This window comes from Ornithodoros turicata, unplaced genomic scaffold (assembly GCF_037126465.1).
Source record: "Ornithodoros turicata isolate Travis unplaced genomic scaffold, ASM3712646v1 Chromosome15, whole genome shotgun sequence".
In the NCBI taxonomy this organism is placed as follows: Eukaryota; Metazoa; Arthropoda; class Arachnida; order Ixodida; family Argasidae; genus Ornithodoros; species Ornithodoros turicata.
Genome location: NW_026999318.1, coordinates 3,952,617 through 3,979,904, shown reverse-complemented (window position 1 = coordinate 3,979,904; position 27,288 = coordinate 3,952,617). Strand labels below are relative to the sequence as shown.

At 49.7% G+C, this 27,288-nt stretch overlaps 2 protein-coding genes and 2 non-coding genes across 4 annotated transcripts; all 4 read right to left on the bottom strand.

Moving 5' to 3' along the window:
* Positions 1–10,137: 10,137 nt before the first annotated feature.
* Positions 10,138–10,208, bottom strand: Trnas-gga (transfer RNA serine (anticodon GGA)). Its single transcript has one exon. It is a non-coding gene; the product is annotated as a tRNA-Ser (tRNA).
* Positions 10,209–10,433: 225 nt separating this feature from the next.
* Trnas-uga (transfer RNA serine (anticodon UGA)) lies at positions 10,434–10,504 on the bottom strand. Its single transcript has one exon. It is a non-coding gene; the product is annotated as a tRNA-Ser (tRNA).
* A 2,910-nt stretch (positions 10,505–13,414) lies between these two features.
* On the bottom strand, positions 13,415–14,317 carry LOC135372488 (uncharacterized). Its single transcript, XM_064606097.1, has one exon. It carries the CDS (start codon positions 14,315–14,317, stop codon positions 13,415–13,417), a length of 903 nt encoding a protein of 300 aa, XP_064462167.1.
* A 2,010-nt stretch (positions 14,318–16,327) lies between these two features.
* On the bottom strand, positions 16,328–19,078 carry LOC135372486 (uncharacterized). The gene has a single exon (XM_064606093.1). It carries the CDS (start codon positions 19,076–19,078, stop codon positions 16,328–16,330), a length of 2,751 nt encoding a protein of 916 aa, XP_064462163.1.
* Between the last annotated feature and the right edge of the window lie 8,210 nt (positions 19,079–27,288).

The following is a 27,288-nucleotide window of genomic DNA, read 5'->3' as shown; positions in this document are numbered from 1 at the left end:
TTCAAGAAAGAATTCCACGTAAATGCTACTGATTACATTTCACATATGTGCTACAGTAAACGAGCTACGAACTTCCAAAAGCGAGAGACCGAACTTATAAATTTTTTGCAGCTTTCGTAAGGTTTTTAAAAACCTCTGAAAAAAAAAATGCAAATGTCTCGAATGCGAATTGTTTGAAATTCGAAAATCTATCGAACAAGGCCATTTTGATCCAAATCGGTTCAGTATTAGCTGTAAAAGATCGCATTGTTTCGCCCATAGAGAATACATGGGGCCGCCGGAGGTCGTATCCCCTCTTAACTTGTACTTTCAAACATTCTAGGTCACTCTACAGTTAGGTCACTTTCTTCATGGCGGATTCTATATGGGCAACCCTATCTGAGACATCCGATACACCTTTGGTTATATCCCGCAGCCGAGCGGAGTCATCACGTTGGTTTTTCGTGACAGTCGACGCCAGAGAGTCAATAGCCGATTGCAACTTGTCTAGACAATCACAGTCGTCGGGACCAGGGTTCATGTCACTATATGTCAGTTACTGCTTCATCTTTTACAGATTAGGCCGCAGGGGGTGTATTTACATGTTTTACTCTCGGTACTGATTTGGAAGTGCCTTATTTGTTAAATGATCTCGCAGGCATTCTTGCACCACCGAAAAGTTTTCACTCCACGTCCCCACTATCACCTTCTGGGTTTCAAGCTGAACGCTGTCACCACCGCCAACCAGACACCCCTTCAAAGTTCATCTGTTTTTGTTGAAGAAACAGTCACACCCGTACATGGTACTCAGACATTTCGTTTTCTGATGAATCAAGTGCATTGCATCACTTGTGCTCGACTTCTTTTATCCGTATACCATTGCTGTTGCTTGCTAGCTTAGAGCAACCACGCCTGAGGTGTTTGTGTTCTTACTCCACTGATTTCAGAGTGTACATTTAATCAAGCAGTATCATATGCACGGCAGCACATCTGGTCACAAATGAGGTGTTCTTCCAGAGCCCTCAAGGGTTACGTTCAAGCAGTTTCATGTGTGCAACAGTACATACCTTTTCTCAGTTTTGAGTAAGGTACATCTAAATCTTCCAGCTGATGTGTTTCGGTCACGAATTATGTGTTTTTCGAGACGTTTCAGGATTACATTCAAGCAGCATCATATGTGCAACAGTACATTCTTTTTCTCAGGTTTAAGTAAGGTAAACCTGTCAGCTGTTGTGTTCTGGTAATGAAACAGAAGCTTGTGTTGCATTCAAGCGGTGTCATGTACACGAAAACTTCTTTTATGCCTTTCTGTAGCTGCTGTGCTAATATTGTGAGTACAGAGACGTTCCTGCTGAACATATCAGAGCGTCTTGTGTGTTATTGTTGGTGTGATCTGCAGCAGTATATTGATAATGTTAATTATTCAATGACTTGAGGTAACATTTACGTTCTTACTTCCACATAAACCTGTCAAGCAGATGCCTTACTCCTCGTTGTCGTTGCGCCATCAAACCCCTAATTATCATCATCAGATGCCTTACTCCTTGGTATGCTTAGTTCAAAATGGTACCGAAATATTCCACCTGGAGCATTATTTTTCAGCTGGCAGTGGCATTACTATCACAACACACCACACACTGCATGTCTAAGGTGCATGTACAATGCATCAAACTTTTTCTCAGGTGCAGGCGAGCTGGTGTACAATTACAACATGAAAGAAGTGACACAGAGATCATATGGTTATGCCTCTTCCTCCGTGCCTCGGATTTCATGTTGTTAACCACATATGCAGCTCATTTCGCCTGTGCTGGGCAGCACGAGCAAAAGCACATATTATTGTTCTCAATCACAAGACACGGGACATAGATGCTATACAGCATTCTACATCATGTGATCTAACAGTTGTTCATGTTTGGATATTTTAACCGTGCAATTTACCCTGCATGCACCATACCATGTCCGAACATGAACAACTGCTGGACAACAGGATGTACTGTTGCCGTATAGCATTTATGGCTTGTGTCCTGTGACGGCAAACAATGGTATCTTTTTTGCTGCAACTGGTAAACTACAGTAAAGATTTAGAAATACTGTGCCATGCTGTAGACCACTATGGGAGATGACAGTTTGAAAGGCTGCGGGCCCGGCGTCGGGAACTTGGCGCCCCCATCGCCCGACAGGCGGTGCCTGTTGCAGTAGCCCGCTCCCACACTGCGGCTGGGTCACCGTGGGAGTCGTAGACCCCCACGTACAGCTATGCGTGGATTTCCCGTGCCTGGGGAAAGGGGGATCCTGGTGGTTGAGTGGACCCAGAGGTTGTTTTGGACCCTTCGGGGCCCCTCCTGGAAAACAACACATCGCTTTGGCCCCTGCTTCCCATAGGCGGGTGGTTCTGGAAGGCTCTGCCAGAACTATTCAGCTTAGTCGCCATCTCCCACGCTTATTACTTTCTTCTTTTGTCTCCTTCCTTCTAATCTTTCCCTTTTCACCTTCTTTGGCGGCGAGGGCCAACCTTGTGCACTCTTTTCACTCTTTTGAAACCTGCTCTAGGGTATAGTGCAGAGATACGTGTTAGCGTGCGGGGCACGTTCCCTTGGTTGGGCTCGATGGTGGGCGACACACCTACTGCGCTGAATACTGGTTTTTCTTCATATGGATAAGCAAAAATCCAAAAACACTGATCGGCGCCTGAAAAGCTGCCGCACCGAAAGGCTTGCACAGAACTTTCTTGATCTCACCCCAGATCCTTCGTTCCCCAAGTTTCTGGTCATTCAGTCAGATGAAGACGGAAAACCACTAACGAAAATCTCTCCTTTTGCTGTGGCAAAGTCATCGGCAAATCATATAAAGCAAAAAGCTGAACACTGGGCACATCCAGGTTGAAGTTCAAAGTCAACAACAAAGCACTGCATTGCAGACATTGAAGAACATTGGACACATATCTGTACATGTTACAACACATCGTACATTGAATATATTGAACACATCGTGATCTCTGAGGACGAGTTTCTCGAATGCACAGAGCCTGAGATTGAAGATGGTTTGAGCGACCAGGGTGTAGTATGCGCAAAACGGGTCATGATCAGAAGGGACGGCAAGGAAATTGCCACCAAACACGTTATTCTGTCCTTCAAACTACTCACGATACCCACCAACGTAAAGGCAGGTTACCTGAGCTGTAATGTTAGACCGTATGTGCCAAATCCGAGACGTTGTTTCAAATGCCAGCGTTTTGGGCACAGCTCACTAGCATGTCGCGGACATCTGACATGCCGAAAGTGCGCTGGCAAAGACCACACACGAGAGTCTTGCAACAATGAATGCCGTTGTGCCAAGGTAACCATCCAGTATACTCAAGATCATGCCCATGCTGGAAAGATGAAAAAGAAGTGATCAAAATCCGATGAATTTCAAAAGAAAGGCAGTTTCTCCGAAGTGGTGCGCAGGGAAGTGGCGCCACAGAGGAAATCCGTGGAGACTCAAACCTGCTCGCAGGTTGTTGAGCCTCCACCCCACACTCCCGAACAGGAAGCTGGGGACACTCGGGTGTCTCCTGCTGCAACGGAGGTTAGCTGTCCAACTGGTCAAAAAGAAGCAGCCACGGCTCTTTCTAAAGCCGATGGCATGCAGTCCATTTGTGACGGACGCGTGACAGCCCCCTCCCAGAAAGGACCTCAAATCATGGAGCTTGATGATGACGACAGAATGTCGCAAAAGTCATCATCAAGCCTCCCTGAAATGCACACAAAAGAAAAACGAGAAAAAGGCAGAGGAAGAGGAGTGAAGACAGGTGAACCACAGAAGCCACCCCTGCGAAGGGTCCAACCTCCTAAATGAAATAAGTGTTACTCAGTCGGCATAACCATGTGCTGCGCTTCCTTTTCCTTCTTCTTGGGTGGTGCTGCTTGTGAAAGCTAGGGCTCGCCCTTGTCGGCCTCACAGAGGTGGGCAACGGAGAATAGCCGCCATTGCGAACCACTTCCTCCAATGGAATTGCCGTGGTTTGTTTTCAAATCTAGACGATGTAAATGATCTTTTCGATACCTACAATGCAGCATGCTTTTGTCTCCAGGAAACTTACTTGAATACAACCTCTCCAACTCCTTTACGTAGACACAACATATTCCGAAATGATCGAAATGATACGAATCCTTCATCTGGTGGTGTCGCGATCGTCACATGAGCGTCTGTTCCAGCCAAGGCAATTAACCTCAATACACAGTTGGAAGCTGTAGCAGTGCAGGTGTGCCTGGAGAGAGTAGTCATTGTCTGCTCCGTTTATCTGCCGCCAACAGCATCCATCACACAAAACGACATAGAAGACCTATGCAGCCAACTTCAAACTCCTTTCATTCTTGTAGGCGATTTTAACGCGCACAATCCACTCTGGAGTAGTACAAGGACCGATTGTCGGGGAAAGACGATAGAAAAATTCTTGATATCATCATCTGTCTGTCTTTTGAATACAGGTGCACCTATGTATGTGTAATGCGCTACGCGGTCCCTCTCAGCATTAGATCTGTATTTGTGTAGTCCATCTCTTTTCGGAGTTTTGGTCAGTAAAAGAGACTCCATTGCGAAGTGATCACTTTCCAGTGGTATTGAAGTATCGGCCTTAAGTAGATATGTTGACAACGTGTCCCCCTAGGTAGAAACTTCAGCAAGCCGACTGGAACATTTTTTCTGAAAAATGCCACCTGTCTTTAATCCCTGTTGATAGGATGACGACTGACGAAGTAAACCATGTCATAACTAATGTCATCCTTGACGCAGCAACACAATGTATTCCCGAAACTTCTGGTCGTTTGCCTAAGCGGCCAAAACCCTGGTGGAACAAGGTGGAAAACTTATTTGGGATCGCCTTCATAAGATCAGAGGTGTACACGTGAGCCGTGCTACCCTTCTTTTAGTAGTTAATGGTGAGCCATGTGAAAGCTTACAAGAGCAAGCCGATGCTCTCAGTGGGCATTTTGGAAGCGTTTCTTCTTCCTCCAACTACACCAATGAATTCCTTAAAGTAAAGTGTAGTGCAGATAAGAAGAAAATTCCAATGCATTGCGGAGACAGTCTGATGTATAATCACCCTTTCACCAAAGTAGAACTTAATCGTTCCTTAGAGCGCCCAAAGACAACTTCACCAGGCCCACACAGGGGATGTATTCTATGCTGAGCCATCTGTCTGAGACATCCAAAGAGATTTTACTGCAATTTTTTAACCAGGTTTGGGTCCAGTGGAAATTACCCTCAGCCTGGAAAATTTCCACTGTAATTCATTTGATAAAGGAACCGTAAAGTGAAATTTGACCCCCCCCCCCCGCCGCTTCTGTGTGCAACCTGGTAGCGTTTGCCTGTGTGATGCCGCACACAGAGCCTAAGCACTCAAAGCGCGTTAATTATTACGCAGCATAAATTAGAAAAATTAAATCGGACGGTAGGTTGGGCCCTGCAACAGCTAAAAAAAGTCATGATTGGAGTACTCCCGTCACGTGATACCTAAGTAATACACGATGAACTTATGGCCGGCTACTGATTACCAATAAACACTACTTTTAGAATCACAAGAATTGCTGGGACAATTATTCAAGATATCGAAGAAACAGTATCCCAAAATACTGTCAGCGCCCTCTGTTTGCTCTCCTCCCAACCATATCGCACGGCGTGTATTTCGTCTGGCGAGGTTTGTGTATGCAAAAAACTTCATTTCCTGCCGAAATTGAACAGAACTTCGCCTGACAGCGATGCCAGGTATCTACTGTAATGTTCGGGGATACACCAAGTGTGCTCTTTCGACAAGGGTTGTGTACCACAAGATTCCAACGGATAATGCGCGGAAACGAAAGTGGTTGCAAACGCTTGGTCAAGACATTCGTGATCCACGCCGTATTTGCTCAACCCATTTCTCTGACGAGTCGTACGAAATGGTAGCAGCGGACGGTCGAAAACGTCTCAAACGGACCGCAGTCCCGACACCAGTGTTTCCCTTGTTACATCTGACGATGCGAACACCAATGCACACGAGGTATATATTTACCGATACACAGGAATAATACACCCTCATGCTGACAGGTGGGTCAAGCTCTTGTTTTGTTTAACATTTTAGCTTCTGCATTCCTTGCAGCTGCATGATATGATAATATCTTCACCACTGGTGGAACCAGCTGTTGAGTCATTCTGGGAATCTGAAGACAACAGCTTTGAATGGTACATAGCCTGCTGATACAAGTTTGCAGATACTAAAAGCTCTTCTACTTTGCAGTGTTGTGCCCCCTGCGTCACCAGACCAGAAGAAGTACATCAAATTCAGAACTCCAGTGTTAGAGAGTGTTTCTTCCTCCTCTCATTACACTAGAGATTTCTTAAAAGTCAAAGATGATGCTGAGAAATTCAAAATTACATATGGCACCAATGACAGACATGCTTTTAATAAACCATTTTGTTTGATGGAGCTGCTGCGTGCTCTGTCGTCTCCAAAACAAACAGCACCAGGGCCAGATCGAATCACGTACAGCATGTTGCAGCACTTATCAAAAACATCACTAGAAGGTCTTCTGCACTTTTTCAATTCAGTTTGGAATCAGGGTGAACTCCCATCTCGTTGGAAAGTGGCGACAGTCGTTCCACTTTTGAAGCCAGGGAAAGATCCTTCCAACGCATGTAGCTACAGGCCTATAGCCCTTACAAGCTGTTTAGGCAAAACCTTCGAGTGCATGGTTAACTACCGCCTGATGTACTTCCTCGAAGAAAATGGATGTCTCGACAGGTATCAGTGCGGATTTAGAGCCGCCCACTCAACCACTGATCATCTGCTGCGGCTGGAAACTGTCATCAGGGAAGCGTTTGTCAGAAAACAGCATTGTATTTCCATATTTTTCGATATTCAAAAAGCGTACGATACAGCATGGCGATATGGTATCGTTCGCGACTTGTACAATTTCGGTGTACGCGGCCGTATGCTCCGCTGCATCGCAAATTTTCTACAGGACAGAACTTTTAGAGTCCAGTTGGGCACTTCACTCTCACGTTCTTTTATTCAGGAGAACGGTGTCCCACAGGGTTCCGTTCTGAGTGTCACACTCTTCATAGTCAAAATGAACTCTATTGTGCACGCTATTCCGCCATCCGTCATGTACTCACTATACGTTGACGATGTTCAGATATCTTGTTCGTCTACAAGCATTTCAAGATGTGAGAGACAACTCCAGCTCTGTGTGAACAAATTAGCAAAATGGTCATCTGAGAATGGATTTAATTTCTCACCTGAGAAAACGGTTTGCGTACCCTTCTCAAGAGTAAGGGGTATGTTTCCTGAGCCAGAACTTAAAATGAATGGCCAAGATATTACGGTCAAATCTGAGCATAAATTCCTGGGTATACTTTTTGACCGCAAGCTCACTTTCAACCCTCACATAAGGAACCTAAAAAGTAAATGTGGGAAATCGCTGAACATTCTCAAAATCTTGTCACATAGATCCCGGGGTGCAGACCGTGAGGTTCTGCGTCGCATCTACACATCTTGCATCCGTTCCAAGCTTGACTATGGATCTGTCGTGTACGGCTCTGCACGAAAGTCCGTCTTGAGAGTTCTAGACCCTGTCCACCACCAGGGACTGCGACTGGTCTTGGGAGCGTTTCGCACATCGCCGGTCGAGAGTCTCTATGTGGAGTGCAACGAGTGGTCATTAGAAAGGCGGAGATTTTACCTTGCCTCCACATATGCACTAAAAGTACGAAGTTATCCACAGCACCCAGCTTTCTCTTGTGTTACTCAGACACGCTGCAAACAGTTATTTCTTAACAAACCGTCATGTACACCTCCTTTCAGCTTACGAATCCTGCAGGAAATTGAAACACACGGTTTTTCAGAGTACGATTCTACGCCTGTAGGAACTAGTGGGAGGATTGCTCCGTGGCAACCACCGCCCGAACACAATACATCTTTATTGCAGTACAAGAAACACGAAACTCCCACAGCCGTACTCCTGCAAGAGTTTCTGTCTATAAAAGAAGGTTTTGGGGACCATGTCGCATTTTACACAGATGGTTCCAGAACGGACACCGGTGTCTCATGTGCAATGGTTACAGACACATCTTGTAGATCGCATCGATTGCCAAACACAACTTCCATTTTCACCGCAGAAGTGTATGGCGTAATCTTGGCACTTAATCATATACTACGACTTTCCATCAGGTCATCAGTTGTGTATACTGATTCACTTAGTTGCCTGCAGGCTATATGTAGCCTGCAACCACCAAAAAACCTCCTTGTTCTGCGAGCAAAACACCTGTCTAGCCGCATAATAAACACAGGTCTTTCCTTGACACTTTGCTGGGTGCCCAGCCACGTCGGGATACCCGGTAACGAGCTCGCGGACACAGCGGCTACCAACGCACTCTCAGGTGACATAACCCCCTTTGACGTACCAGCACAGGATCTGAGGTCTGCCTTGCGTAGAGCAATTAACTTAAAATGGCAACATGACTGGGACACACAGGCAAATAATAAATTACATTTGATCAAGTGCAATGTAGGTAAGCCTGCAGGAGTTTTCAAAGAGAGGCTTTATGAAATAGTCATGTCTCGTCTGCGTATCGGCCACACATATCTCACACATGGATTTTTAACTCTCCAGAGGGACCCACCTCAGTGTGTGCACTGTGCTGAGCAGTTGTCTATTCTTCACATTCTGATCAGCTGCCCTCTCCAGGAACATCATCGCCAAATTCATTTTTCTGAGTTCTACCAGTATAGAATTCCTCTTCACCCAGCCTTTTGCTGGGCGATGAGCCGCTGGTAAGTTTTAGCAGAGTTTACAAGTTTTTTAGGGACACTGGATACCTAAGAGATATCTGAATTCACATATATTTTTATGTTTATATCAGTTTTAAATTCATCGTTATCTTTTAACTGGTAAAGAGATCATATATCACAGTATTGGCGCATTATAGCCTTAGTTGCTCATGCGCCATAAAAACCCGAATCATCATCATCATCCAGTGTTAGAACTGTTTGAGAAATGCAGGACTTACTGTGCATCGCACAAAGTCGGCTCCGATGTTCACGTCACACTTCTCACCGCAAAAGCTGAGTGCCCAACGGAACGCAATTTATCTTGGAAACGTCAGCGAGAGGTGAACAAGATTGCTGCAGGGAACATCTCGCTGTCTGGGACAATCCTTTTCAGTGGGGCCAGTGCAGCCAAGGTGTGAATTCATAGCCTCTTACGTTTGCACAGATTCAAATGACACCTTGTAGTATTTGCTGTTGACCAGGTTCTCTGGTTACTCGAGCCGATTAATACTAAAGTGATCTCACCTACAACACCTACTAGAAAGGTTGGAGACTCCCTCTCGCGACACAGGTAGGATTATCAGAACTCACGGCTGTGTTGCAGAGCATAGAGTAGAAACAGGCAAAAAATGGAAAAGTCTAGCACTCGCAAGTGAATAAGATAGAGAAATTCAAATAATTTTACTAAAACACAAGCTTTCGAAGAGAGTCAGTCATTCCTTCATCAGGTACGATACAGACACATATACACACACACTTGGTACAGGTATTTATACTGTGTATACTACAGTGTATACTCCAGGTAATGTGTCTAGGTTTGACCCGGCACGCTATCAACATCTATGAGAGCCATGAGGGACCATGTTTCGATATAAAGAGCATAGGGAAGAAACTTAGCCATGACCATATTATCTTTCCTTGGCAGAGGATGAAGATCATCTCCTGAGTGAAACACCGACAACTTGCAAAGATGTGAGCTACAGTGAGATATAATAGCGGTCTGCAGAGCCCTGAGCCCGCACCAATGACTACAATTGGACTGGTATGAGGGAAAACATGGGACACTTATAATGAGAAATTGAGAAAGGGTTACAAAGATGGGTGTGCACAGAAAAAGTCTAAAATTTTTCTTCACATGCTTATGGAGTCAATTATAGGGATGCCTCTGAAGAGAAGCCTCGGTTGAAGACATTGGCATGTCCCCACCTGAGGCCTTCTCATACTGATGAAGTCATGAACTCGTGATGTTTGATAGACACGGTGACAGCCTATGTTCTCTTTGAGCTTATGGACTGGAACGTGTCTGTAGCAAACACCTGTGCACTGAAAGGAAGAGAAAGAAACGAATGCAACAACTCAGGGAAAAGAGGCGCTGACGCCAGGAATCGAACCTGGGTCTTCTGATTTCCGGTCAGATATGCTACCACTACACCACACCAGCACGCCGTTTCTCATGAGCGCCTCAAATACGGGGGGGGGGCGGACAACCAACCACGCTATTCCCATTCTCTCATTCACTCACTCTCTCATTCATACACGACCAGGGCGATTTGTAAACGACGTAAACAACGAGATTTGGCCGAGGCAGACCACACTTAGGGACCACACAAACATGTAAGCCTCAACGCCCAGAAATCAACGAATGCAACAACTCAGGGAAAAGAGGCGCTGACGCCAGGAATCAAACCTGGGTCTTCTGATTTCAGGTCAGATATGCTACCACTACAACACACCAGCACGCCGTTTCCCATGAGCCATTGAGTGCCTCAAGTACGGGGGGACGGACAACCAACCACGCTCTTCTCATTCTCTCTTACATCTTTCTCACTCACTCTCTCATTCATACACGGCCACGGCGATTTGTAAACGACGTAAACAACGAGATTTGGCCGAGGCAGACCACACTTAGGGACGACACAAACATGTAAGCCTCAACGCCCAGAAATCACTCTTTTCCCTGCGTTGTTGCATTCATGTTCATTCATAAACACAGTGATCAATAAAGCAATATTTCCCAGCTTTGATGTCTGTAGAATGTATTTTACTGTGTAGTTGCTGTCTGGTTACTCCAGAAGGATATATGACAGACCTCTATTGTGCATGAAAGAGATACTGTTGTGATCAAGCAGTGTTCACCATCCAGTGTACCTCTGTCAAGATGGCAGGTGTTCAATGCTGCCCACAAGCACCTGAAAGAAAGGTGAGAGCTTCACCTCAGTGACAGCGAATAAACATACACATGGCTAGACAGCACCTACTGCATCACACGTCAAAAAGCCAAAAACCTTTGTATGCTTCAAAAGGAAAGTTTTCCCTTATGGCATGTAGAGCACATGCTTTGAGGAGTTTTCTGCAGTGCTTTCCTAATGGTCCCCGGAGCCACCTGATAACCTGTTTGTAGGCAACGTACCGAAACTTACTGCACGTACCATGGACAGCGTAAAATGATGATATGTAACTGTACTGATAATAAACTGAAGGCACACATGAGTGAACTCACTTGTCCACTTCGCTGTTTTTGATAAGAGTGTAGTCGTCGCTTTCGCTCATGTAGCAGTAGGACACCTGGAGCACCTCAATCTCCAGCCACAGTATTTCAAAGTACAGCTTTCTGGAAATGCAACCGCTGCGCTGCTTCAGTAACGCCTCATTTCGCGGCGACAAAGGCATTCATCTGCCGTCGGCATCAGCACGCATTTGCCGCAAGGACACCTGAACCGAAGAAGCAATACCATATTTCCGCTGTGAGACTCTCAACATTTTCATTACACATGAAGACTGTTTCCCACGCGGACGGCGATGACGGCAATTAATCCTCCGTCGACGATTCTGCGGATGACATCGTGTCATGCTGTGTCTCCGGCGTGCCCTCGTAAGAACAAAAGTTTTGCCGGCGTGACTGCTGGATATGTAATGCACAAGAGGGACAAAGCGGGGTAGTGGTACAAGTTCATATCGGCTCACTGCGGCAATAGACGCGCACAAAGAGTTTGAACATAGAAGGGAGCTGCAGGTGGTTTGTCTCTTCTATGTTCCAACTCTTTGTCCGCGTGTATTGCTGCAGTGAGCCGATATGTGACTGCTGGATTATCCGAAGCTCGAGGGCATTCAGGTTTGGTAAATTCGACATCACACGGCGTGGACCCCAAAGCATTTCGGGAGGCAATAGATCCTGAGGGGTATCATTCGTTGTGTCGTTGTTCGTACGCCTCGGCGGCGGCGGCTATGAATGTAGTGCCCTGGTCAGCGCATGAAGACATCAGTTGTTCTCAGGCGTCGGTTTCACGCTGTCGTGTGTGGATGTGTGTGTGTGTGTTGTGCTTCTTGTTTCATACTAATTACCACATGGCGGTAAGTAATTTGTTTCTTGATGCTTGTACTGCCGAATTTTTAGTAAAATATTCGCGCCCTGTTTCAGCTGTGGTGGAATCAGTTAAATAAGTTCAATTTCGGAAGATTTGCAGGCAACAGTGCCGAATGATACTCCGATCAAATTTGGACAATAAAAAAAACGTTTATCTGCTCTCACTTAGTCTTCGATAGCTTATAAAAAAGCCTCAGTGGGTGATTTAACGTGTGATACAGTTAGAATTTAGGGCTCAAAACGCCTCGGTCAAGCAGCAGTTACGAATGATACCCCTCAGGTTTTAAGCTCCGATCAAGTTGCAACAACCGAACGACGTTTTCCTATTCTCGTGCAGCTTTCGATAGCTTATACAAGCCTCAGTGAGTGATTTAATGTGTGATACAGTTAGAATTTAGGGCTCAGAACCCTGCAGTCAAGCAACAGTTACGAATGATACCCCTCAGGTTTTAAGCTCCGATACAATATCAACAACAAAACACAGTTTTCCTGTCCTCATATAGCTTTCGATAGCTTATAAAAGCCACAGTGAGTGATTTAGCATGTGGTACAGTCAGAATTTAAGGCTCAGAACCCCGCAATCAAGCGGCGGTGTCGAATGATACGCCTCAAGTTTTGAGCTCCGATCCGATTTGAACAGCCAAACAACATTTCCCTGTCCTCATATGGCCTTTGATAGCTTAGAAATGCCAGAGTTAGTGATCAGATGGTTCAATTTTCAAAAATTGTAGAGGATTTTATAAATGACACTGCCAAAATTTAAGGCTTGGATACGGAGAGTGAACAACAACAACAACTTTATTACGGGATGATGGCTGGGGAGTTTCATCGCCGGGGGCGATACTCTACTCATTGCTGGTGGTGATGCGGGGTATGAAATAATGAGCCCTTCACAATAAGCATCGAAGTCCTGTGGTGTGCAGAAAGGTGAAGAGAGCCTTGAGGGCAGAGCGTTGGTGGCTGGATGTGACCAGGGACCAAGCAGTTTTGTGAGAGAGAGGGGACGGGAGTGTAGCTCGTTGAGGGATGCGGAGAGTACGGTTCGGGAAGGTTGGTAGTGTTGGCAATGGAGAAGAATCTGCTCTAGATCTTCAACAGCACCGCAGTGGCTGCAATGGGGAGAGACAACTTGTCTCAAGCGGTAGCGCCACTGAGCTGTGAAGGCCACGTCGAGGCGCATTCGATGAACCTGTAGGGTACAGAAGGACCAGCAGACAAGGCTGAATGCGAACTGTTTAATGTGGCAGCCAGGCCACAACTGAGAGAAACGATGGTACGCGCGCTCAATGGAAATCATGCGCGAGATACGCGTCGTGACGAAACGTCCATGGCGGCGCTCGTCGTCCATTTCCGTCGGCTGCTACATGGCCCCCCACTAGTGGCAGCTTGCAGCTGTCGGCCCACGTGACGTGTTTCTCGATGCGCTTCGGGCAGTTTGGGGAAGAGTTGGCTGATGCCGGGACACCAAGCGTTGGAGGGAAACCGTTCCAGGCTGAGGAATCAGTGGTGTAGGAGTCGACGGTGGCATGGTCTATGTAGGCTGGCTTCAATCTGTCGACGGCAACGACGTCCTCTCGGCCGTTGATAGAGATGCGTAAGTTCTTGCCGTGGCGACCGAGAACGGGATGTGGACCGGAATAGGGCGGCGTGAGCGACTTCCGCACGGCGTCCGTGCGCAGGAACACGTGCGTTGCGGATGACAGGTCTTGGGGGACGTGAGCACGGCGGGTGGATGAAGCGCGGGTGGCAACGGGTCGGAGTGTGGCGAAAAACCGATGGAGGCGGTCCAGGTAGAGGGATGGGGACGGGTCGGGAGAGGGCGGCACGAAGAAATCGGCTGGAAGACGCAGAGCACAGCCATACACAAGGTCAGCCGCACTGCACCCGATGTCGGTCTTGACGGCTGCGCGGATGCCGAGGAGCACCAAAGGCAGGTGGTGTACCCAGTGTGCCCTATCTTCGTGGGCGACGAGGGCGGCCTTCAAGTGGCGATGAAGGCGCTCTACGAGGCCGTTGGATGCAGGGTGATAGGATGTCGTTCGGACGCGAGTTGTCCCGAGGATGTCGGTGAGGCCCTTGAATAAACCGCTCCCGAACTGTGGGCCGCGGTCCGTAGTGACCTGGGACGGCACGCCGAACCGAGAGATCTGTAGCAGCAGCGTCATAATCATCACCAGCACAACCATCGGTTACGCGCAGCACTGCGCGTGACCCGAGCTTTCGTTTTCGGTTCATCGCCATTAACCGTCATTAAACCCATCAACCTCAGTAGAGCCTGGTCGCCTCATTTCTCGCTCTACAACTGGTGACCCGGACGTGATGTCTTAGCGTTCCACCATCATGAACGGTGACCAGCACTCCACCAGCTCTTCGCCTCCCAGCCGGCCACCGCCACTTCCACCGCTCGAGGCTTCTGTGGCACCGCTCCGCCTGCCGCCTTTCTCCATCTCCGATCCTCAGCTGTGGTTCGCGCAGGCGGAGGTTCTCTTCGACGGACGCCGCGTCACTTCTCAAGCCTCAAGGTTTGGCCACGCCATCGCAAACCTTCCTCCCGAAGCTGCGGCGGAAGTCCGCGACCTAATCATCCACCCTCACCCCGAATTACCCTACGACACCTTAAGGGACGAGTTAATTCGCCGCACATCTGCTTCGGAGGAGCGGCGATTGCAGCACCTTCTGGATTTTGCTGGCCTTCCATCTCCAGGAGCCGTTGCCGCCCTGGCCCCCCGCACCTCCCCTCCACCGGTGGACGTTGCAATCAATGCCATCAGCACGTCGCTCCAGCAACTCCAGACTACGGTGGCGGCCCTGGTGAACCGGGTGGACGCCATTCCCCCGCAGCGACCACGTTCCCCTCGGCGCCCGTTTTGCCGTCGCTGCTCGCCATCCCGTCAACGGTCTCCTTCGCCCTCTCAGCACCACTTCTGCTGGTATCATCGAAAATTCGGCGATGCCGCAAGGAACTGCCAGGCCCCTTGCTCGTGGCCGGGAAACGCTCCCCCCAACCATTAACGGCTGGCATGGCTGGGGGCGACAACAGCCGGCTCTTCCGGATCACGGACCGCGTGTCCGGCTGTCGCTTCCTGGTGGATACCGGGGCTGACGTGAGCGTCGTTCCACCAACCCCCGCAGAAAAACGACACCGGCAACCAGCCTTGGCTTTGCAGGCCGTCAACAAGTCCACCATCTCAACTTACGGTCAACGCTCCGTCACCCTTGACCTCGGCCTGCGCAGAGTATTTCGTTGGGTTTTTACCATCGCCGACCTCCCCTTCGCAATCCTTGGCGCCGACTTCCTCCACCATTTCGACCTTCTTGTGGATATTAGACGCCAGCGCCTCGTCGACGCCAGCAGCGTCATAATCATCACCAGCACAACCATCGGTTACGCGCAGCACTGCGCGTGACCCGAGCTTTCGTTTTCGGTTCATCGCCATTAACCATCATTAAACCCATCAACCTCAGTAGAGCCTGGTCGCCTCATTTCTCGCTCTACAGATCCATGAAGCGACGAAGGTGTTGGCGACTGTCTCTGCGGTGGCGTCTGCCATCGGCGTGGCCTCGGGCCAGCGTGTGAAGCGGTCGACAGCGGTTAGGATATAGCGGCAGCCATCAGATGGTGGGAGAGGGCCGACTATATCAAGGTGGACGTTGTCGAAACGCGCGTCGGGAGGCTGGAACTTCCCGAGGGGGACGGAGGTGTGGCGGTGGACCTTCGCACGCTGGCAGCGGTGACAGGAGCGAACCCAGGCGCGGACGTCTCTGTTGATCGAAGGCCACACAAAGCGGTCCGCAACAAGCTTCTGAGTTGCCCGGATGCCAGGGTGCGCCAAGTCGTGGAGAGAAGAGAAGACGGCCCGGCGACACGTGACAGGGACGAAAGGCCTAGGTTGGGGAGTCGACGTGTCGCAACAGATGGTAACGGAAGTGCCGGGAATGGGGAGGTCTTGCAGCTTGAGGGAGGTGGGGTTAGCTGTGCGCAAGCGCTTCAGCTCTTCATCGTGGAGTTGGGCAGAAGCGAGGGCTTCGTGCGAAAAGCGCTGCGTGGTGGTAGAAAGGGCAGCAACTCGACTTAAGGCGTCGGCTGGAGCGTTTCCTTCCCCCGGTACATGCCTGACATCTGTGCACATTTCAGCAAGATAGGCGAGCTGGCGAATCTCCCTTGGGGAATACCGGCTGCTGGCAGAGTGGAAAGCTTAGGTCAAGGGCTTGTGGTCGGTTAGGATGGAGAAAGCGCGACCTTCCAGGAAGAAACGGAAATGCCTGACCGCGAGGTAGGCGGCCAGCAACTCTCGGCCAAAAGTGCTGTAGCGCTGCTCGGTAGGTTTGAGGGCTTTGGAGAAGAAGGCTATGGGGCGCCATGCTGTGCCAATCTGCTGCTGCAGCACCGCGCCGACGGCTATACCAGAGGCGTCAACCATGAGTGTAGTCGGCGCGCCGTGCCGGGGATGGCAAAGTAGAGAGCAAGCGGCGAGGTCGGCCTTGATCTTGAGGAAGCTCGATTCGGCGTCAGAATTCCACATCAACTTCTTCGCAGCTCGGCTCGACTGAGTGAGAAGAGCTTCAAGGGGGCGGAGGGTTTCTGCGCAGTGCGGAATGAAGCGCCGGTAGAAGTTGATGAGGCCGAGGAAGCGCCGAAGTTGCCGGATGGATTGGGGCTGGGGAAAGTTGGAGATAGCCTCGACCTTGGAGGGAAGCGGTGTTATGCCCTCCGGGGAGACTTTGTGCCCAAGGAACTCTGTGGATGACACGCCAAATTCGCATTTTTGTACATTGACAACAATGCCGTGAGCGGCCAGGCGTGAGAAGAGCAGGCGGAGATGATGTTCGTGCTCTTCTGGAGACGAGCTGGCCACAAGCAAGTCGTCAATGTATGCGAATACGAAGGGGAGGCCCCTGATGACGCTGTCTATGAAACGTTGAAACGTTTGGGCCGCGTTGCGGAGACCAAACGGCATCCTCGGAAACTCGTACAGCCCAAACGGAGTCGTAATTGCGGTTTTCTTGATGTCTTCAGGGGCGACGGGGATCTGGTGATATGCTTTCATCAGGTCTATTTTGCTATAGAGGGTAGTGCCGTGGAGGTTGACCGTGAAGGCTTGCAACCGCGGGAGCGGGTAACGGTCAGGCACAGTAACAAGGTTAAGCGCACGGTAATCACCGCAGGGGCGCCAGTCGCCGGTCTTTTTGGGCACCATGTGCAAAGCGGAGGACCAATTGCTGGAGGAAGGTCTGGCTACACCGATGGACAGCATGTGCTCAAATTCCGCTTTTGCAATCTTGAGCTTCTCCGGAGCTAGCTGACGTGCCCGGGCGAAAGCGGGTGCTCCGGTGGTCTGGATGTGGTGCACGACATCGTGTGCGACTGGGCGCGACCAATCTGGTGGTTGCGTGAGACTAGGAAAGTCCTTGAGGACGGCAGCGTATGGCGAGTGGAGGGCAGAAATGGAGATGCCGCTGAGAGGGCTCGCAGAGTGAACAGAGCGAGCCTGAACTGACAGATGGGTGGAGGTATCTATCAGGCGCTTGCGAGCGACGTCCACAGATAAGCCGAAATGGTGTAAGAAGTCGGCGCCCAGGATGGCTTGGCGGACACCGGCCACAAGGAACAGCCACGGGAACGTTCTGCGAAGGCCCAGATCGAGGGTGGCAGATAGCTGTCGGAAGACGGGAATGCCGGTGTTGTTGACAGCCGTAAGATGGAACATGGCTGGACGACGATTGTCACTTCCGGAAGCGGGGAGCACGCTCACTTCGGCGCCGGTGTCAACGAGGAAGCGCGTCTTTGAGGGCCGGTCAACGACGTAGCATAGTCGGCTGCTAGGCATGGTGGAGACAGTCGCAGCCGCTAACGGTCCCCGGGCAAGTTTTCCGTCCAAGTACAGGGTCGCGTGCACCGACGGGCCTCGGAGCCGTACCGCTGGTGGTACCAGCAAGGGCCGATGGGCTCGTCTTGCAGAGGCCGACGAGGTGAACGGCGTCGACTGGGGGAGCGGGACGCGACGCCTGGGCGAAACGGGGTCTGTGTTGGAAGGCGCACGCGATGACAGGACAGACGCTACCATGGCGGAGAGGCGTCCAAAATCTTCGCGCAGTTGGGCTATGGAGTCCCCGGACGGAGAAGTTAGCCGGACTTGGGCGGATGGTGAAGACGCCGCGGGGGAAACAGCTGAAGGCAAGGGCGGTGCGGCGGGCACGGCTGAAATGGACGGAAGGGAAACCTCCAAGATCTTGTCTGCAAGATCCGCAAGCTCTTGCAATGGCAGAGTCGACGCAGACGCTAGGATCATCTGCACGGTTGTTGGTAAGCGCTGCAGGAAGAGTTGTTTGGGGAGGCTGGCATCGAAGGAAAGGGCTCGCTCGCCAAGCAGCCCCTGCATGTGTCGCAATAGTTCAGACGGACGGCGGTCGCCAAGATCTTCGGAAGACAGGAGCTCTTGGAAGCGCTTGCGTTCCGAAGCCGTGGTTCGCTCGAGGACAGCGGTCTTGAGCGCGTCGTACTGGTTGGCGGCGGGTGGAGCGGAAAGGATGTCGACCACTTGGGCGGCAACATCTTGCGGCAGTACGCTCTCCACATGGCGAAATTTGGTCAGCTGTGATGTTATGCCCCCGAGAGCGAACTGACATTCCACCTGTAGGAACCATACGCCCGGATTGTGGCTCCAGAAGGGCGGCAGCCGCATGGCGTAGTGCTGGATTGACGACGGCACTGAGGCATCGTCGGAGGCAGAGGAAGCGGTAGGGGCTGGTGGCTGTGCCATGTACGCTGCAACGTTCGGGTCACCAAACTGTAGGGTACAGAAGGACCAGCAGACAAGGCTGAATGCGAACTGTTTAATGTGGCAGCCAGGCCACAACTGAGAGAAACGATGGTACGCGCGCTCAATGGAAATCATGCGCGAGATACGCGTCGTGACGAAACGTCCATGGCGGCGCTCGTCGTCCATTTCCGTCGGCTGCTACAAACTAATGCGGCATCTTGACGAGAGATATGTGCAGGCATGCGGAAAGCGAGCGCTGGATCAACTCTGCTCAGCATGGCGGGGGGTAGAATGTCAGCGGTCCGTTGGCTGGTAGCCAGAGGAGCCACGAGGCATCGAAGTACGGGCCGACGATCTCCTCTCAGCAGTGCAACACGCGTCCGTCTCCGAGACGAGAGAGCTGCTTCGGCGGCGCTGTCAGCCAGTTCATTGCCCTCGACACCGCAATGGGCTGGAACCCATTGAAGAACGAGCCTGTGCCTTGCTTCGTAGACAAGTTTGTAAGCCATTAACACATCCATAACCAACGGTGCGGAGGAGCCTCCTATGCCAGAATTTTCAAGTGCTTGCAGCGCAGATGTTGAGTCAGTGAAGACCACCGTATTCCGTGGGGTAAAGTGGACGATGTGCTGCAGAAAGAAAAGTATGGCATAGAGTTCCGCAGCTGTGGATGAGGTATGATGCCAAAGGCGACGTCCTTCAACTACGCCTTCGGATGGGATGACGAATGCCGACGCGGACTTGCCATTTCGAGGTGCGCCATCGGTGTATGCGCGGCAGAGGGAGAAAACTTCGCGTCTACGAGAGCATAAAAACGGGCACGAAGGACTGCGGTCTCTGATCTCTGCGGTCCCGGAGGTCAGGAAGACGCGCGAAGGTGGGTGGCACAGCCATGCTTCGCACCACACCCCTCGGCACCAGGGGGCGTTCGGCGGTGTGGTGCGAAGCCAGTGAGAGCCTGGCGTGTCCTCTGCGCTACGCGATGGAAATCACTTTCAGGACGGTATCGAATTTTCCTGACGAGTGGGTGACGGGGAATATGCGCACACAGGAAGTGTCGAGCCGTTTCCCACTCACAGGGGACCTCCACCGGGAGTTCACCAGCTTCAGCTAGGACTTGCCGTGTTTCAGCCATTCTTGGAACTCCAAGTGAACGTCGCTGCGACGGAGGCTTCGGGCGAACAGGGTCCGAAGGGTATTTAACGATGTCGTAGAAACTCTGTGCAAGACTGGAAGGCTGTAAAGCACAGTCGCACTCACCAAAGCCGCGTGAACGGCTAGAAGGGAGCGTTGATCACAGCCCCAGCCTAAGCCAGAAAGATGTTGAATTGGAGGAAGCCATCGCTGCACTTTTGTTTCAAGGTGCTTAATGTGGCGAGCCCAGCGCAGATTCGAGTCCAGGACCACACCAAGGAAGCGATGGGAACGCACAGGCTCGAGCTTCTTTGCGCCCGACCAAAGAGGGAAATTACTCATACACTTTCAAAAAAAAGGGAGTCAGGGTGACTCCCTTTGGGGGAGTCAAACCCTGCCACATATATAACCCTTCTCCTGGAGTCACTACGACTCCATCAAGAAAGGGGGGTCATTTGATGCCATCAAGAGGAGTCATTTGACTCCGACTAGCATGGATGTGTCTTGACTCCTACCGGCATCAAATGACACCATGGGGGGAGTCACTTGATGCCCCAGGGAGTTGGGGGGACGTTCCACCTCCCCCACAAAAAAAATGCACCAAAATGAAGCACCGTTGCAATCAATTCTGTTTCCCTGCAGTACTGGCTAACTGCACCAGTTCTTGACCCGAACATACAAATATAAATTACCTTTGATCACACTCCTGAAGGTGTACAGCAGTCAGAAAGTACAGCAGGAAGACAGAATTTATTGCATTTGGTGTTTAGCAATTTTTTGACAAGTTCCTGAATGGGGGGGGGGATATGTTTATTAAGAAAAAAGAAAGGAAAGGATCCAGACTACAGGATTAAGACAACAGTTTTTTATTGCTTTGACTAGACCTTCGTGACTAGATAGTAGCAACTGGCTACAACGACTAGATTACACACTGTTATTTAAACTGAAAGAGCTGAACGATGTGCTCCGCCTTGACATTGTTCACAACATCTCACATCCACATCAATTAAGAACGATCAGTTGCAGAGTGCTATTAACTATTCCATATTTCTTGAAACCAATTTCATTCAGTTTGGTGCTTTGCACATTTTTGAGGAACCCTTTTCTGGTATCTCGATTCACATTCCTGTTTTTCTCCCCAAGATGACAATTTGTTCTCTGTCACTGCATAAATTCACACGTACGCGTTCTGTATCTGCAGCACATGAAATATCACACGGGTGGGTTTCAAAGGCAGCACCTTGCATAACGTAAAACCCCAAACTAGGGAACACGAAGGGACAGTCATAACATAAAGTCTCCAACACTGCTGAAAACTTTACTTTACAGACACGAAATATATTCACAACAGAGGGAAAGAAAAACACACAGTTGAGGACAAAATAGGAGGTCAGTTTGTGAGAACAAGCAGTCTGCTCAAGGCCGGACTGAGGATTGCGGACCAGTCTGTAATCCATCCGTAATCCTCGGTCCGGCCTTGAGCAGACTGCTTGTTCTCCCAAACTGACCTGGCACTTTGTCCTCAACTGTGTGTTTTTCTTTCCCTCTGTTGTGTATATATTTCTGGTCTGTAAAGTAAAGTTTTCAGCTGTGTTTGAGACTTGATGTGATGTCTGTCCCTTCGTGTCCCGTAGCCTTGGGGTTTTACATTATACAAGGTGGTGCCTTCGAAATCCACCCGTCTGATATTTCATGTGCTGCAGATACAGAACAGGTACCTGTGAGTAGTATAGAACCAGACGGCATAAGAACAGAGCGGCATAAGAACCGAGCGCTATAACGACATCCTTTTTCTAATCCAAGATGGCCGATTCTAATCCAATTGTAAGCCACCACAATCCAGTTATAACCCAACACAATCCAGTTCTAAGCCAACACAAGCCAAATCCAAGCCATCTGATTGGCCGCCATTAGCTCCGCCCTCTTCACGTTGATTGGCCCATGCTAAGCCTACTGATCTTTGATTGGCTGACCGTAGCTCCGCTCCTCCATGCTAATTAGTTGGCTTGGCTCCGCCCACTTCATGCTGATTGGCCCATGCTAAGCCTACTGAGTGTTGATTGGCTTACTGTAGCTCCAGCCCTTTATGCTAATTACTTTCTCCTCCCACTTCACGTTGATTGGTCCAGGCTAAACCTACTGATCCTTGATTGGTTCACCATAGCTCCGCCCCTTATATGTTAATTACTTGACTCCGCCCTGCTTCACGCTGATTGGTGCACGCCCGCCGTGCTAATTAACCGGCTCCGGTGATTGGTCCTACTGTCCAGGCGCGGCGCGGCGGCAGCGGCCACGCTGCGGCTTTATCTCAGATGTTCGAACTTACCCATGCCGATTGGCCCAGGCTAGCGGGTGGCCTACTGAACATAGCCTTCACTGGCGCCCGCCAGATGGCAGCGACTCCACTGCGGCTTTATCTCAGATGTTCAAACTTACCTTGTGGTGTGCAACTTGCCGCCCACTTCATGCTGATTGGTCTGAGTCAGACGTCTAAGCCAAAGCCTACTGATCACCCTTCCAATGTAAGCCTGCCGATTGGCCCGTTCTAAGCCCACTGACACCGGATGGTGCAACCCTTTACTGGCTCCGCCCACTTCACGCTGATTGGCCTATTCTAAGCCTACCGATGGCTGGCCCTGATTGGTCCACGCTAGGCCTACTGAACGGTGATTGGCTTACCTGTCGCTCCTAAGCAGCTTCAGATAAGACACACGACAATTGTTGATTTCAAGCTTTATTTGGTACAACAGCGTCCTGGTCCAGCTGTGGGTAGGTTCAGCTGCATCAGAGAGATCATTGGTCCATAATTCTATGTGGACATCTCTCACGCTCACTCAGCTACCTCGGTAGATTCCAACTGTTATTGGTTCATCTGACCACGTGGCCGCTCACCCAGCTCCTTATTGGTTCTAGTTGGTCACAGCTCCCTCACAGGCTCCAACTCCGATGGGTCCATCTAACAGCAAGTGGTCACTGCTATTGATCCATTGAACTGCAAGCCACTCATTGGTCACTCACACTCATCTCTAGACGAGATAAATATAACTGTGGGAGATTGTAACTTTTACCATAAGATAACTTTAGCGGCGGCTGGTAGGCTCCAACGGCTATTGGCCCGTGCTAACCGCATGCCTCCACCCTGATGCTCATTGGTTCACTACGCGCCTGCTCTGACGGCGCCGAAGAAGGTTCCCTACACATTTAATAGAAATTATGCTATTGGTCCAGCTGCGTCATAGGGCACGGCTTGGTTCTGCTGTGGCTGGCCCTGATGCTACTTACTTTGTGGCGCAACTCTTTAATGACTCCACCCACTTCTCATTGATTGGTCCATTTTAAGCCTACTGACTTCTAAGCCAGTCCACGCTAAGCCTACTGATCACTCTACCAGCGCTCTGATTGGCCGCTACCAATTGGCCCTCGTTCTAAGTCCACTGACACCAGATGGCGCAACTCTTTACCAGCTCTGCCTACTTCATGCTGATTGGTCCATTCTAAGCCTACTGACTTCTAAGCCGAACCACGCTAAGCCTACTGATTGTCCCTTCACACCAAAGCCTCCCGATGTCTGGCCCTGATTGGTCCACGTTAAGCCTACTGAACAGTGATTGGCTAGCCTGTCGCTCCTAAACCACAATTCAGCAGCTTCAGACAAGACACACGACAATTGTTGATTTCAACCTTTATTTGGTACAACAGCCTGCTGGCCCAGCTGTGGGTTGGTTCAGCTGCATCAGAGAGATCCAGGTCATCTTTGCGCTCATTGGTCACTCAGCTCCCTCGATAGACAACATATGGCTCATCTAACTGCAAGTGCTCATTGGCCCATCTGACTACAAGCCTCTCATTGGTCACTTATGTCTAGAGCTCCCTAACAGGCTCCAACTGCTATCGGCCCATGCCTCCATCCGCGGCTGCTCACTGGTTCACAATGAAACTTTTTCAAATGCTCTGCCCTACACAGACAAGAGATGGCGCCGCTTGTCTTTGCAAAGATGGACAGCTGCCATTGCATTGGTGACTCATTTCTATCCAACTGGGTCATAGTTCTAGAGAGCCAGCGTTCTGAACAGCTTACATGCCGCCGCCTCCCGCTGTTCACATAGGCGCCGTTGGAAATGAAAACAAAAAAACATTTTTCAGGGTACACATCTCAAAACACGCTCTACACAAGTAAAGTTGGCTTCCCCCGGTTGCATGCCTGCGTTAGGTGAAGCCCGTCTCATCTGGCTGCTTACTGGTTCACAATGAAACTTTTTCACATTCTCTGCCCTACACATACAAGAGATGGCGTCGCTTGTCTTTGCAAAGATGGACAGCTGCCATTGCATTGGTGACTCATTTCTATCCAACTGGTTCATACTTCTAGAGAGCTAGCGTTCTGAACAGCTTACATGCCACCGCCTTCCGCTATTCACATAGCCACAGTTGGAAATGGGAAAAAAAAAAAAAATTCTCAGGGTACACATCTCAAAACACACTCTACACGAGTAAAGTTGGCTTCCCCCGGTTGCATGCGTGCGTTAGTGTGTGCCCTTGAATCTCTTCAGTGTTTCTTGCAAATCTGCACCATCATACGAGTCTCACCACAAAAGCCAGAACTTGTTTGAGCACGCTGAGACAAGTTATGATATGGCACGCGCGTGGGAGCGGGACTTGTTTTGATCGCGCAGAACAGTTTACGTTGTTGTAGAACATTGCCTGATGCGCTGGAAACACCATGCAGAACCCACCTGGGAACCCAAAACTACTACTTTTACTAATAGCCAGAACTTGTTTGAGCACGCTGAAACGCGCACGCACCGTGATGCGTGAAACGGTTTTCTTCTTTTCATAATGCTGTTTGATCGCGCAGAACGTTTGGGATATGATATAAAATGGCTTTAAAATAGCGTGGCGCTCTCCACAAACTATAGTCGCTTAGTCGATGAGTACGTGCTATATAATCCTTCTCCTTATCACATATCTATATAGCTTCTCCACCACACAAGACAATTTTCCCCTCTAAAAACAGGAAATACTGCCGAATGAACTGAAAATGAGAACTTTCCTCACCTTCCTCGTTGTGCGCTTGACCCAGAGTCGACCGACGGACGGAACTCAAATGCGCCCTTGGAGGGTGGTGCGATTTTGTTTACACAATCACGCAGGAACGGCCCGTGATGCGCGCCCGTTAGCTGCGAAGGACATTTGGAACTTCTTGGAAACTGCATAAGCGAACCCTTTGTTCTTGGTTAGAGAAAGCTTGTTTCGGCAATGAGCAGGTGGGCTTATAGAATATTTTTTTTCCTTCGCATAGCGTGGTGTGATCACTGGTTTTAATACGTGCGGCCTCGGAAAACATGATTTACGAGGTGACGCAGTTTCTCGGAGAAGGCCTATTTACATCACCTTGACGCAACATTTCTTTTCCGCTAGGATCCGCCGCAGAGTTTGGCCATGACGGCTGGAAGTGCGTTTTTGATATAAAACAGATGGCTCCAACACATCTACACGGTGACCCAATTTCTCGGGCTTGCACCCTTGCGGAAACAAGCACTGATATAAAAGAGATGGTCCCAACCGGAGGGGTGTGTTACGCGCCTGTGATTCGGCTATCTAGTTTTCCCTGCGGCTGGCACGGTAAGTGGTGAACCAGGAAGGTGCGCGGTATTTTGGTGTGTCGGCGCATGTTGTGAGGTGTGCGCGAGCAGGCTAAAATCGTGTGAGCTGTCCACGCGCCCGAAGTTAGTGCCCTGCTGTAGCGCGTCGCGCGACAAGAATCTACGTGCGTCATACCGGTGTGATGAGGTGAGCCCTTTTTCTTGATGAACTTGTTCATAGTGCGACGATCTTAGTATTGCTGCTTCCAGTATAGAGAAGGAACGCGGAGGTGCAAGGGATGTTTGGGGAGAGAGCAATCTGAAATTGTGTTTCTTCATACTCAGTTTGGGTTGAGTGTCCGTTTTTAACATTGAGTACGTGCGAAGCTTCACTGCATAGCATTGTTTAATAAGCGTTGGAGCGTCAGTCACGACATAGCATCACTGTGCTTTGTGCTTGATTTAGTTAATTTCTTATGTTGAAGTCTAAAACTGCAATATGCGTAAACACGGGCTGGCTAAAGTCGCGTGAGCTGTCCACGCGCCGCATGTTTCAAATTTGCGGCATGGTGCTCGTGAATCTATGTGCCCGTCTGCGAAGGTGAGCGCATTTTTTCCGACATGAACTCGTTCATTGTGCGACCATCCTAATATTTCTAAGAGTGCTTCCAGGAGTGCGAGCTGTGTCGCGTACGCTGGCTATGTTTGAACAGAGTATTCTGAGGGGAGCAATGTGAAATTGTGTTTCTTCACACTCAGCTTGGGTTGAGTCTTTTTTTTTTTATCTTCAGTACGTGCGTGCATAGCATTGTTTAATAAGCGTTGGAGTGTCAGTGCGTCTTGAGCTTCACCACATAGCGCCACTATGCTATTGTCATTCTGCTCGATTTATTTAATTTCGCGTGTTGAAGTGCGCTGTCTAAAATAAAAACAGGCCCAAGCTCTATAGGGTTTATTGATCATACAAGCTGTTTTTCCCTCAAACCAGCTTCTCTGCACAGCATCAACTATCATTGTTTTCTCGATCATGTGCTTCTTCTTGCTTATTTCGAACGCGTGCTGGCTTCGCTGATTAGCATCACGATGAGTTTTTTGCCCATTGAAATGTTTTGTTTTGTTTATGTTCTGTCACAAAATTCGTTCTCAAGAATGAACGTGCTCCATTGCATCATTTGCCATTCTGCTTGATTGAAACAATTTTTAGGTTGAACTGCAAAGCACACACATTCTAAACGATCCTAAGCTTGTTGTCAGGGGGTGGGCTTGACCTAACGCACGCATGCAACCGGAGGAAGCCAACTTTACTCGTGTAGAGTGTGTTTTGAGATGTGTACCCTGAGAAAATTTTTGTTCCCATTTCCAACTGTGGCTATGTCAATAGTGGGAGGCGGCGGCATGTAAGCTGTTCAGAACGCTAGCTCTCTAGAAGTATGAACCAGTTGGATAGAAATGAGTCACCAATGCAATGGCAGCTGTCGATCTTTGCAAAGACAAGCGACGCCATCTCTTGTATGTGTAGGGCAGAGCATGTGAACCAGTGAGCAGCCAGATGGGACGGGCTTCACCTAACGCAGGCATGCAACCGGGGGAAGCCAACTTTACTTGTGTAGAGCGTGTTTTGAGATGTGTACCCTGAAAATGTCTTTTTTTTTTTTCATTTCCAACCGCGTCTATGTGAAC

Excerpts from the sequence above, each read along its gene's own strand:
- LOC135372488 (XM_064606097.1), bottom strand. The coding sequence starts at position 14,317 with ATGGTTGTGCTGGTGATGATTATGACGCTGCTGCTACAGATCTCTCGG.
- LOC135372486 (XM_064606093.1), bottom strand. The coding sequence starts at position 19,078 with ATGGACGACGAGCGCCGCCATGGACGTTTCGTCACGACGCGTATCTCG.